The 13175-nt window shown below is 37.3% G+C and overlaps 1 protein-coding gene across 1 annotated transcript; it reads left to right on the top strand.

Moving 5' to 3' along the window:
• Positions 1 to 10952: 10952 nt before the first annotated feature.
• Positions 10953 to 11524, top strand: OCT59_004046 (uncharacterized protein; the record flags this gene model as incomplete). Its single annotated transcript, XM_066148020.1, has 4 exons — positions 10953 to 10996; positions 11067 to 11150; positions 11220 to 11281; positions 11442 to 11524. The coding sequence occupies 4 exons, from the start codon at positions 10953 to 10955 to the stop codon at positions 11522 to 11524; spliced, it is 273 nt and encodes a 90-aa protein (XP_065996659.1).
• Between the last annotated feature and the right edge of the window lie 1651 nt (positions 11525 to 13175).

Raw genomic sequence — 13175 nt, 5'->3', positions numbered from 1 at the left:
CCCCATGGATTATAGAAGAGGAAACCCAAGAAACCCAAAAATCCAAGGAAGCTGTCGCCAAGGAAGGTGTCGAAGAGTCAAGAGAAATGTTAGAGGAAGGTCGAAGAATAGAAGAAGGCCCAAGAGCAGACGATTTCATTTTTTTTGTAATGCCTTGAGCTAATTCCCAATGATGAAAGAAAATGGATCGGCACAACCAGATTTGAACATAAAGGTCAAAATGAAAGTCGTGCAAAGGTGTATCTAAGATAGACCATATGGTAGGTGAAGAAAAATAAATTCCAAGAAATTCTGTCAAAGATATCGGTATAAGTCCTCTTGTGAGTCGCAGGCAGGAAATTGAAGGAGGGTCACAATCCCAACAATTAAGAGCCATAAATTTAGCAGCAAAAGAGTCCGGTAAAGGGATTAAAGATGACGCGGAAAGGAAATTATCAAGATAAGTAGTCCGAAGAGCCAATAGTAATGTTTTAAAAGTTTGTAAAGGGCTAAATTCTGGTAAAATATAAGGACAAGTCCACAAATGGTCTAAATTCTCAGGAAAGGAATTACATTGAGGACAAAGCCAACTTGGATTATAAAGATGAGGCTTTCGTCTCTGAAGAGTTGTAAGCGTTAGAAGCATATCTAAAAGTAGCTTGATACGGAAACTACAAAACTCGGAACGGCCATTTCGATGAGAGACAAAATGCTTATTGTTAATGAGACAAAATTTGGTGCAAGCCCAATCAATATCAGAAGTTGAAGAATAGGAATTAAATCTTGGTAATACAGCAAGAGTTAAAAGACTTTTGGCGTCAAAAATATCTCTAATAAATTTCCGGATATTCATATCCACAGGTAAGGAATTAAATTGTATAATACAAGGAGCCATCAGTTCCAATGGTGGACAAGAAGAAAGATGTGAGTCGGTATGAGCGGCTTTGGCTAATGCATCCACACTGATTATTCAAAGGGTCGTCAGCTGAGCAGGAATAACTGATCAGAGTAACATCCAGATTCTTTTGCAACATAATAGTGCGTATGGAGGACCACAAAAGGTGGTTGGATTCTTTAAGCATTCTGGGAATAAAAGGAGCATCCACATATAAAGACCATAAAGAAAGTAATTGAGCGCAATCAGTGGCGACAGTAATCTTTGAATTCCGAGGAAGGGAGTCAATCCGTGCAATAAAGCAAAAATTTCTGAACGTAAAGCGAAGGAAAAATGGAAGAGATGATATTATAATGGGATTCCAAAATAAATCCATCAGTCTATAGCAGTCCATGCATAAGCCATCGAGGATGCCGGATGACTAGGAGGAGAAAGGAAGGAACCATCAATATAAAGGGTAAACACCGAAGAAGGAAGTTGGAAATCAGAAATCCTAATCACTAGTTCATTCATAGGAGGTAAGCGAACCGGAGAAAAAAGATGAAATAGTAAAAGAGATTTGGCATAGCCTAACGAGGCAGAAAGTGAAACCGAACGAGTATCCGCATGTATATAAGTACGAGGTTTCATAGGATAACGGATCAAACTTGATAACGGAACATAAGAGAAACATCCTTCAGAGGGACATCGTTTAATCAAAGTCTTAGAGGTAGAGGATCGCGGAATAGCAGAGGCACAATCTTGGCATGCAGTAAATTCAGAAAGTAAATCATCAACCGAAGACGCAATCCAATGTGAAATAAAAGCTTCATTACGTGGAGCAGGATAGGTAGTAATCACACGGCCAACGAGGAAAGAGTTAGTATTGCGATTAAAAGAAATAGCCCATTGAGGGTTAAACCAATAATTACGACTAATATCTATAAAAGAAATAGAAGCTACGGTATGAGAACTAGGAATTCTAAATTGTTGTAAAATAAAAAAGGAAGGTGAATTAGGAATAACAATAAGATTGAACAAATAATTAAACCAAGCAGGCGCAGATCCTTTGTTCGATACTCGTTTAAGAAAGCGTAAATCTTTCCATGAGAGAAGTCGAGAGCCACACGGTGTAATCAATTGAGCAAGAAAATGAGTGCAGAAATTTATCCGAACATTTTTCATGGAAGTAAACAAATCTTTTGGTAAAATAGACCGGAGTGGAATCGCCGGACGTAAATCTTTCCTCGGAGGTCGGAACAGTAAAGACCACGTGATATTTAAACGAGAAGAGAACAATAAAGAATTAAATAAAGAATGTGTTCGCAAAGAAAAGGTGTGGGACCATGGTTCCAGGTTAATAGTAGAAGGGCAGACATCGCAGTCCAAAAAACCTTGGAGATAAGTAATCATATAATTAGCAAAGAGCTTATATGAAGGGTGAGAAAAAATTTTCTGCCATGAAGCCACATGAGATGATAGAAATCGACCAAACGCTTGTTGAATAGAGAAAGGCAACAGTGTGAAGAGTGTGGAAAGAGGAGTGACTGAGGCCAAACCAGCCTTCTGACGAATAAGAGAAAGCATTGGAGAAACCATGCGATTAATGGTGGATTCTGCAAATAATGTGGTTTGTAGGCGAAATTCTAGCCTCGGAAGTAGGACAACGTTATAAAGATAAGCTATGTGTTGTGCTAAAAGTTTTTTAGGACTGAGTAGAGCGGCCATATCTTTGACCATAGAAACAGTTTGGTTATGAACGAAACGAGAAGAAGCCGAAAGGTTAAACCAAACACCTAAAAACCGAAAAGATGTAGATAAGGCTAACGCCTTTAAAGTAAGGGTATGAATCGTATTTAAAGAAGATGGGAATAGATCAAATACAATAGTTTGAGAAAATTGTTCAGAAGAAAGAAGGATATATTTTGCTGAATTTGCTTGAGTATTATTTAAAGTGTAAAATTCAGCAGTGATGGAAAGGCGATCTTCAATTCCTTGTTTAGATGAAGCAATCAAAGTAGAGTCATTCATAAATGTAATATGTGAAACAGGAAGATTATGTTGTTCATATTCAATTGGAGAATAATCCAATAATGCAGAAGATTTCAAAATAAAGGGATCACAAGCTTCTCGATTAAGTGTGGTAAGTAATGGATCCAAGTATATAACCCATAATAGTGGAGAGATGATTTCACCTTTGTCAATACCAATTCTAACTCTATATCCAGAAGTATCACCTTGATGTGTAATAATTTTATTATTACGCCTTGTAAAAAGGTTAATGATAAATTTGATCAATAAAGACGGAATATGCAGACGGATTAAAGCCAGTCTAAGCATGTTCAAATCAATTGAATCAAAGGCCTTAGAAATGTTTTGAGAAACAACCCATAGTTCTTGGTCATCGCTTTTATCAAAGCGTCGCTGATGAATAATAGCATCAAGCATCTTAATAGGAATATCGGTGGAGCCGCCTGGTAATCCGGCAAAATTACCACCTTGAAGCACTTGATTGTCGGCTAGGATTTTTGATAGTCGAGTTGTAACGACCTTAACCACACATTTTCGTACAGTTTCCAATAGAGTGATAGGTCGCGTATTCTTCAATTGGGCGTCAAATTCATGAGGCTTTGGAATGGGATAAACAAGCGCTTCACGCCAATCAGCGGGAATATCTCCATGAATGAGGCAGGCGTTAGCTAAGACAAGGGATAAATTGAAAGCTTCGCCGGTTAAATGTTTGAGCATCTCATAAGAAATTTTTGAAGGACCAGAGGCTTTATTATTAGGCATAGAATTGAGAATGTTCTTCCATTCATCATCCAGGATAGGAGACATGACCGAGTTGTATAATGACGAATCAAGATCAGAAAGAGGAGTATATGCTCTTTGCCATCGTGGAGGAAATGAATCCGTAGAAGAATACTGGACCAAAGGAGGAGTGACAACCGATTGGAAGTGTTTAATAGCAGCTTGTTTGATATCTGAAGGATCAGTAAGTAATGTGGGTTTGAAGTCAATAACAACCAAAACTCTATCAAGGGACGATAGAACGATGTTCCACTGATAGGGCTGAAGAAATAAAAGAGCCCGGGGATGTAGAGAAATGTTCATCTCTAAGAGCAGTATAATAATCAATGGAATCTACACGATGCTGATGAAATTGTGTGGAAAGATAAGCTGAAACCAAAGCTTTTTGTGAACGTAAAAATTTGACAAAAGTAGGAAGCGGTGTTGTACTATAAGAAGGTATAGTATAATCTGTTAAAAGAGACTTAAAGAGGATTAATTGGGTTGGTAAAGAATTAATCATTTGTAAAATTTGAGCAGGACGACCAGGCCTAGATGTGGTCAATTTAAACATTAATCTATCCAAGAATTTGTTGACAGCAATAAGCATGGTAAGTTCAGGAGGATATTTATGGTGATGAGTATTGGATACATGTTGGAATGGTAGAGAATCAATGGCACCACCAAGAATAGAACGTTTAAGAGCGTGCCAAAGTTTGTCCAATGAAAGAACTGAAAGTGAAGATACTGAAGGGTGGTGTGTGGTCAAGTATAATTCAAGACGTGAGTTTACTTCATTGGAAAATTTGTCCCAAGTGTCATCTTTCAAATTTTTGTAAAGAAAGATGGTGCGTTGTTCGCTTTTTTGCTTTAATCAAGCTTTGGATAAAATAGCGAAACATGAGCTAAAATCAAAGGCCGTTAAAAGTACACGGTGATCAGTAAATTGATTATCATTCAGCTTAGGACAAGTTTCAACATGAGAAAAAAGACCAGGAGCAGGGAATCCAGGGGATGACCAGATATAATCAAGTCTTGAAGAACCATTCTGGTAATAAAAGGTAGGACTAGGACCTGAAGTTGATGAAATATGGGATTGATGATCTGTGAAATATCGAGAAGAAAGTGATCGTAAAATTTTTAAATGATGTTGAGGAAGATGTGAATGTGAAATTTCATCTGCATTAAAATCACCAAGGATGACTACGTGATAGTTATTAGAACGGGCTTTATCAAGCCATAAATTAAGTTGTGCAAAAATAGCATCTCGTTCTTTATAATGAATAGAATGATAAGGAGGAATATAAACAGAGATAATAGAAATTTTTGTCTGATGAAAAAAAAGATCTAATTTTAAAAGACGACCTTTCCAGGGATCAATCTTCTGAACATGTTTATGTAAAGGATGACGAAGTAAAAGACCAACACCATCATGTGGTCGTGAATTAGAAGGGGAAGGAGCCCAATAGGACTTAAAATTATATAAGGAATGTTCATTTTGATAAATAAATTTAGCACCAGAAGAAGTAAGGCGAATATCATTTAAAGATAAAACGCCAAAGGAAGAATGCAAAAAATAATTTAACAAATGCAATTGTCGGACAGGGGAACACAAACCATTAACATTGATTTGTCCAAAGTTAATAAGAGGAGAAGAAAAGGAAGGAGAAGAAATTTTAGTAGAACTATTATTATTAAGTAACGCACTAGTAGGGGGTGAAATCCCTGTAATACACCCGATACAGATTGGTGTTCAATCATTGGAAGGGGAGGGTTTTGAGGGAGAGAAGGAGTCCAATTTTTCCATAATCGAACCAAGTTGGGCAGAAAGATTCTTTTGTGTATTGGTGACATTAAAAATTTCCGATTGCAAACGAGAAGTGTCGGCGCTGGGAGCAACATTAGTAGGTCGGGAGATAGGTAAAGGGACGTGTCTTCTTGATAGAACAGAGTTAGGATCCAGAGCTGAGAAGGAAGCATCAGGGGAAACGTCCATAAGAGAAGAAGAGGTATTGGGAGGAAGATTGAATCCAGAATTCATGTCTTGGGATGGAGCATCATCCCATCCATTATTATAAGAATGAGTATAATTTTCATGATCATCCTGAGGCGAATGCAATTCAGAGTCGCCAGGGGCGTCATAATTCATCATTGATTCCAGCTCAGATAGTCTATATTCATGAGCCGTAATAGTGTCATTCATCCAAGAAACTGTTTCCTCTAGAGTGTGGAGGGTGGTAGCGATCTCTTTGATCTGTGCCTTTAATTCATCAACAACATGTTGAGGAAGCGTAGGGGCAGGATCGTTAGATGAAGAAGTAGGGTGTATAGAACTGATAGGATGAGGTCTGTGTGGAGGTTGAGCAGAACCAGAAGAATTATCATTGTCCCTGGAATTATTATTATTATTGTTAGTTCTGTTGTTATTTCGTGAAGTGTTGGGACGAGAAGTGTTATTAATATTGTTATTGTTGTTGGAACGGAATGAAGAGGAATTATTATTGCGGGATCTAGAGTTGGAACGCGATCTTGAACGGGAATTGGAATTGTCACGTGATTGGCGTGAATCCTGATGACCACGTCTAGGTCCAGCATTGAATCGAGAATAAAGCTTGTTGAGGCGATCGTCCACTTTCCGTGTGGGACGAGGATTACATACAGAGGGAGAACAATCCAGGCAGGGCCGCTTACGCATGGCATAAAGTTTGTGCTTCATTGGGAGGGTGCCATGTTAATCCTTTGCCGCGAAAAGCCACGGTCATTTCTTTGGCAGCTTCAAGAGATTCGAACGAGGAGAAATTCAAATACACATAGGGTTTAGGCTTGTATGAGCTGATAGATAAAGGAACGTTAAGGGCCTTAGCGTTAACTTGAGTAGCAATTTCTATCAGATCAGCTTCTTTAATATTCTTGGGGATGCCGGCAAGGATAGCTACATGTTCTCTGCGGCTATCGCGTTGGGATTTCGAATAAGACGCCGGGCAGACGCGTAAAGAATTACCAAGGCAAAAGATCGCCCAAATATCATGAAATTGGGTAATTGCGTCGCAGAGGAAAACTGGATATGTCCATTATAGTAATGTTTACGAGGGGTAAGTTTGCACTTGATTACAGTGCCATATCGGGAAAAGGCCTGACGAACTTGAGTCTCGGTAAGGAAAAGCGGGATATCAGTAACAAACAAAGACTTCGCTTCGTCATTGAGTTTGGCATCTGCAGGGAAATAATGAATAAAGGCTAAATTGAGAAGATCTGCACGTGGTGAACTGACACAATCGGTATAATCGTGCTGATCATTAAAGAAGACAAGGATCTTTTTGTTATCGCCTGATCCATCGCAGCGTGCACGGGCGCCATAAGAGGAATAGCTGGAGAGTGAGCAATCCACTTCATCACACATGGAGCGATTGGTGGTGAATTTAGTTGTGAACGCGTCAGGCGCGTCGTGTAAATATGCCGCAGTATAATAACGAGATGGAGCGGATTTTATAGCGGCAGCGTTACCATCGGGGGATGGTCGTCGTTCAGGGACATCGAAGGCAACAGTTTTGCCTTTACCATTGGTGTTAGTGGGAGCATGGATAGAAGCGTCAACAGTTTCAACAGGAGTAGTAGTATCTTGAGGAGAGGTAATCACTTGGACTTTGTTGACAGGAAGACCAGAAAGAACGGTAGAAGTAAGGGTGGGAGCAGGAGCAGAGGGCGAAGTTATATCAACATTCATAGCATCATCAGTGACAATACGTGAACGTTTGTTAGGCGCGCCAGCGGTAGTCGTAGGAGACAAAGGTCGGTCTCCAGAAGGAGTAGAAATAATAGGACGCGGTGGCGGCGGAATATCCGGGTTAATAACAGAAGGAGCAGGAGGTGTAGTCGTAGTATAAAGCTCAAAGAGGAAAGCAACTGTGGAAATATTAGTATGTTGAACGAGCACTTAGAAATTTTCGAACGAAAATTTCAAAAATAATTTTTATTAGTATTTTCAAAAATTCAGGAAAGAGTTGCGATGATCCTCCATATTTGGTGATTATAAAGAGATGTGACTATATAAAAAATTTCTTATATTTGTATATCATAATTCCGGCCAAAAATTAACATAATTTTAGCCAAAATTATACTTAAAACTTTATTGTATCGTAACTTCGCCAATATTAATCGTAGAGAGATGATCTTACCGCCATTCGATTCGTCTTGATGAGACGGTTCTAATGGTATAAAATACGTCGAAATCCAATCACTAGATTAATTTCCGAAATTAAAAAAATATTAATGGTTTTTGTGTAATAACTCTGTCAATATTGATCCTAGAAAGACGATTTTACTACCATTCGATTCGTCTTGATGAGACAAATCTAATGGTATAAGATACATCGAAATCCAATCACTAGATCAATTTCCGAAATTAAAAAATATTAAATGGTTTTTAAGTAATAACTCCGTCAATATTGATCACAGAGAGATGAGCTTACCACCATTCGATTCGTCTCGATGAGGCGATTCCAACGAGCTATAAATCGTGTTTTTACAATCACTATGTACCGAGAAATCTAGCAAAATGTTAAATGGTGCAGTAAACGTAAATCAAGAAATATTATAATGCCGATGTTTAACATTTTGTTGAATAACTCGTCAGCCAGTGATCGGAAAAGGATAAAACTTGCTCTCTAAAGGTCATTAAATAAATTGAGTATCAGTATCATGCAATGGGTATAGGATAAGTAGGCGGCGTGTACCTAGCTTCAGATCAGCCTAAAATGGCCCGATGGGGGATGTCTTCTATAGTGGTGCTGTTACCTGAGGAATTAAGTACTCGGTATAATGGTTGCCCATTGAAGATGATAGGACACAGACCCGAGATTAGTCTCATAAGAGGCAATGGGTGGTCTGGCCGTAAACACTTGCAAAGGAAAAGGATAAAACTAGGGTTGGTCACCCTATCTCGCGGTTAAGCTACTACCGAGACCTCATTAAGCCTCGAGATGGAGGCTCGCAGGTTCGATTCCCATAACCACGGAAATAAAAAGAATTTTACTGCGGACGCTACAACCAATAGCGTGAAGGTACAGGGATTAGTGTAGTTGGACTGCATCATGGTGAATTAGTGTGTACGGTTAGGCCGCGCATTTCAACTAAGGGTCGTGGTGTCCTTCTAACGTTCCCTATGAGGCCAATGGCATGTGCGCAGTCCTGTCCTTGAGGTCGCTACTATACCTTGGGGGGGACTTCCTGTCTGGGTGGTCACTCCACGATACCACTTGGGGTCAGTAATGGCTAGATGGTCATCCTAGATGGTAAAGCTGAGGGTGCAATGTCTTAGTGGTAGTTAGACCTTCTGTCAGGTCTTAGGCCAACCAAGGTGTTCGTGCACAGAACAGGTAGCATGGTTATGGGGTTCGATTCCCCACTTCGATCATGGTTGGTGATCCCTGGTGGTTGATACCCACCATAAGGGGTGATCCTCGGACAGAAGCCTGCTCTTTCCCTGTCCAGGTAGATACATTACGTAAGTATACCACTTGGGGGTAAACAACTGTACTATCAGTGCTAGGTAATCGCGGGCTGTAGTGGCCTTTGAGTGAGACCTCGTACCTAAAATGGTGGTATGGAAGGGTAGCTAGATGGTTGATGTTACCTGTCGAAAGTCCTCATCGAAAGTAGGTCTTTCTCAAGGTCGTAAAATAAATTGAGTACCAGTATCGTACAATGGATTAAGGATGAGTAGGCGGCGTGTACCTAGCTTCAGATCAGCCTAAAATGGCTCGATGGGGGATGTCTTCTACATGGTGCTGTTACTTGAGGAATTAAGAATCTTTGGTTTAATGGTTGTCTATTGAAGATGATGGGACGCAGGCCTGAGATTGAGTCTCCCAAGCCAATGGGTGGTCTGGCCGTAAATAATAGCAAAGGAAAAGGATAAAACTACCACCATTCGATTCGTCCTCAGTGAGACGATTCTAACAAGCTACGATACATCTTTGTACGATTATTAGATGCCAAGTTATTTAATATATTCTTTATATAACTGTGATTATAAACGGTTCTTTTTAATATAAGATTTTTGAGGATAGGTGTGATAGTGACTATAGATAGATTGTGACTATATAGGATAGATTTTAATAATAAAGTGTTTTGAACATTCAACTGGTGTGACTATATAGTAGAATGTGACTATAACGGGAGTGACTATAGAGGGAGTTGACTGTAGTTAATTTTGGCCAAATTCATAATTCCGCCCGCGAATCACGTGATGGAACACAAACTTCCTAAAAAGGAAATTTTATCTCCCAATAAAATTCAAGTTGCTATCGCACAAGGTTGTACAAATTTCCAAAAAAGGAAATTTATTTGTCGATCACTGTAATTTTTTTGTAATCACGTGATATGTGTTTAAATAAACCTATTATAAATAGTATAAAAAAAAATCGGTATTTGCGAAATGATTAATCGCGATTAATCGATTTTAGAATCGATTCTAATAATGGGAATCGATTCCAATCCCTAGTGCAGTATATATATAATGCACCGAGAATTAAATCTTTTGGTCAGGGTGGAGTGAAATATTATGAAGTATAATGGTAATGACGAGAAAATTATAGGCATGTACTTATTGCTGATCTCTGGAATTTACATTATAGGTTCGAAATTAGTCCCTATCGAAAAAAGTTTCTTGTGGACTTTAAACTTTCATATGAACTGTGAGTAGGAATTATATAGATAAGCGAAAATATTGTATGTATGGGTGAGATAAAATAATTCGAAAATCTGTTGTTTATAGAAAATAAATTAGAGCAATATTAGCGATAAAAATAAATTAGCAGTAGAAATTTTCCAGAAATTTAGGAGAGTAAACTCAGCTCGAGTAAAATTTTTTAAAGCGTAATTTTATGGGTACGAGATCTCATCACATGATACGAAAATTGATCACACTTATTTGATGATTAGTTTGAACGCGTCTTATTCTGCTAACAAAAATTAAGAGAAGAGCAAGTCAACTTCTTAAAAAGCCTTGCTAAACCCTTGTTTGTTGAACTTCTTTGTGGATCTCAAGTATCGAAGGAGGTCATCTAAATTTAGATATAACGATTATAGTTTACGTTTGGCCTAATTCGGAAAAGCTGTTGGATTTACAAAAACTTTAGCGATAATAACAATAAAGATGATTGGGGCAATATGAAGATTGGAGGAAGAATAAAAAAGCCAATGTATGGTTTTTCATTCGAGCTAAAGAAACTTAGGTGTATACTGACAAAGGTCATCTAGGATAAAAAAAGAAAGCAAGAGGTTCATGCTTCGTTTCATGCTTGATTAGATGATGGCATCGATGGTGAAAAATTTGATGATGTTCGGAAAAGGGTAAGTTAGTATTTAATCGATTTATTTATATATGATTTAATATTTTAACGCCCAAATCGACAGAATTTAGTTATACTCCTTATACGACCAGAAATGATACGCTATCTGATATTTATGATCAAGCTCAAGTAGCATCCTTAAATGTTGAAGAGAGGTACTGTAATTGTTTATACCAACAACTACGAAGCAATAATTGTAATAATTCTTACGGTTGTTTAAATAGGATGGTCAACGATGATAAATTAGAATTATTCGTTCAAGTAATCATGGAGAGGGTTGTGTGCGGTATTGACCTACGTGATACATTAACTATATCAGATATGGCAAAAATCGAAAGCCCGGTCACGCACTGAGTAAGTATTCTTGTAAACATGTATGTTTTAGATGCAATAATATCTGGCGTACTGATACTGTAAATTCTAGCTAACATTTTACGACATTATAGACATGATACCAGGTCCAAACAGCAATTTTGTAAGAACTCTATCTAAAGAAGGTGTATCAAAACCGTTACCAACACCTCTATGAAGAAATATTTAATTAATTTTATTAAGGTATCATGAGTGTCACCGACCCACATTGTAAATTATGTAGTTTATGTATGTGATTAAATAAGTTTAAGTAATCTATTTTATCTTTCCTTGCAATATAGAATTTTCAATTGTGGAGTGGAGCACCAAACAAACGAGATTATACACACTTTTTCAAAGATAAAATAAAGATTGGAAAGATGTTGAAAGTAATGATCGATCGAATCGTGAGAAAATATGAGGCAGAAAACGCGAAATTACACTCATTAAGAATTTATGGTTTACAGTTTTATTGTAAGTACTGCCAGCTTCAAGAATTATTTAATACTGTGTGAGCCTAACATTTTCCAACTTTTTATAGGCAATGAAATGATCGTTTAAAAAATGGCAATACCATTCCAATTTGCGAATAAACAGTTTGTATCAGCGACCAGAATTCAAGCAACAACTACGAAAATGGACCAACCGGTTTGCCAACAATGATATATTAGCAGATATTTATGATGGTGAAATCTGGAAAATTTTTCAGACATCTCAGGCATCTCATATTTTACATCAGAAACTGCAGATTCCCACTTGGGAATTATGATCAATCTCGATTGATTTCAACCTTTCAAATCATCTGCATATAGCTGCATGGCGATTTATGGAGTTATTTTGTAACCTACCATGTGAAATTTAGAAAATATGCTGACGCTTGGTCTAGGATTGTACACTTTTAATTAAATTTTACAATCAGAGTTTCCGACCAACAATGTTGAAGTTGGACTGTGATCATGATCTATGCCAACATTGATCAAGACTAAGGTTTGTATACGTACTGTGTTAGTCAATTAATACTCCATTAGTTTCTAATTTTATCTGTTATATTACTGCCATGTTATCAGGAATTGCTTAAGAAGAGCTTGGATGATACAAAAGAATACATTCTGGATGCATGCACTAGTACACCAGATGACAATAATACAAGCTCATTTTTTACACGAAATGATTCGATACCTGCATCTCAGCAGGGGAACTTAATATCATTTAAAATGTCTTTAATCATGATATTATAATTAATGAAGTACCTTATTTTACCATACTATATTTACTACTTCCGTGCATTATGAAATTCTACCCCTTATCAGACTTTTTTATATTTTATTGATGTGCCCAATATATTGAGTCTAAAAGTTGTTAATTACAATTTTAATTAAAAATCTTTCAAAAGGTTTAGACTTTGGTGAGAATGAGACTGTAAAATAATAATTGTAAGTCCTTAAGAGCTAAAATTATATGAAATTCCACAATCCCTGTATAGTATTTTCCTTAGAATAAAAACTATTCATATATCATACAAGATGCTAAAAATTATAAAATTAACGCACTTTAGACTGAATGTTATTCTACTACAAGTGGAATAAGTAAATGGTCGCGCGCCAAAGTTCTAAATTTTGACATTTTATTAATTCTAACCGGAATTAGAATTTGGCCTATATCATTAAGCATAATGCGAGGCGAAATTAGAATTTTGCCTACATTATGTTCTACTATAAACAAATTGTTTAATCTGAATAAACCTATTCCGTTTTTGCACTATAATATTAAGTAAATCAATGTATAAAGTATAATCACTAATATTTGATATACTGATATACTTGTATTAT

This window comes from Rhizophagus irregularis, chromosome 12 (genome assembly GCF_026210795.1).
Source record: "Rhizophagus irregularis chromosome 12, complete sequence".
Taxonomy (NCBI): domain Eukaryota; kingdom Fungi; phylum Glomeromycota; class Glomeromycetes; order Glomerales; family Glomeraceae; genus Rhizophagus; species Rhizophagus irregularis.
The sequence above is the reverse complement of the archived record's forward strand: the minus strand, read 5'-3'. Positions and strand labels throughout refer to the sequence as shown.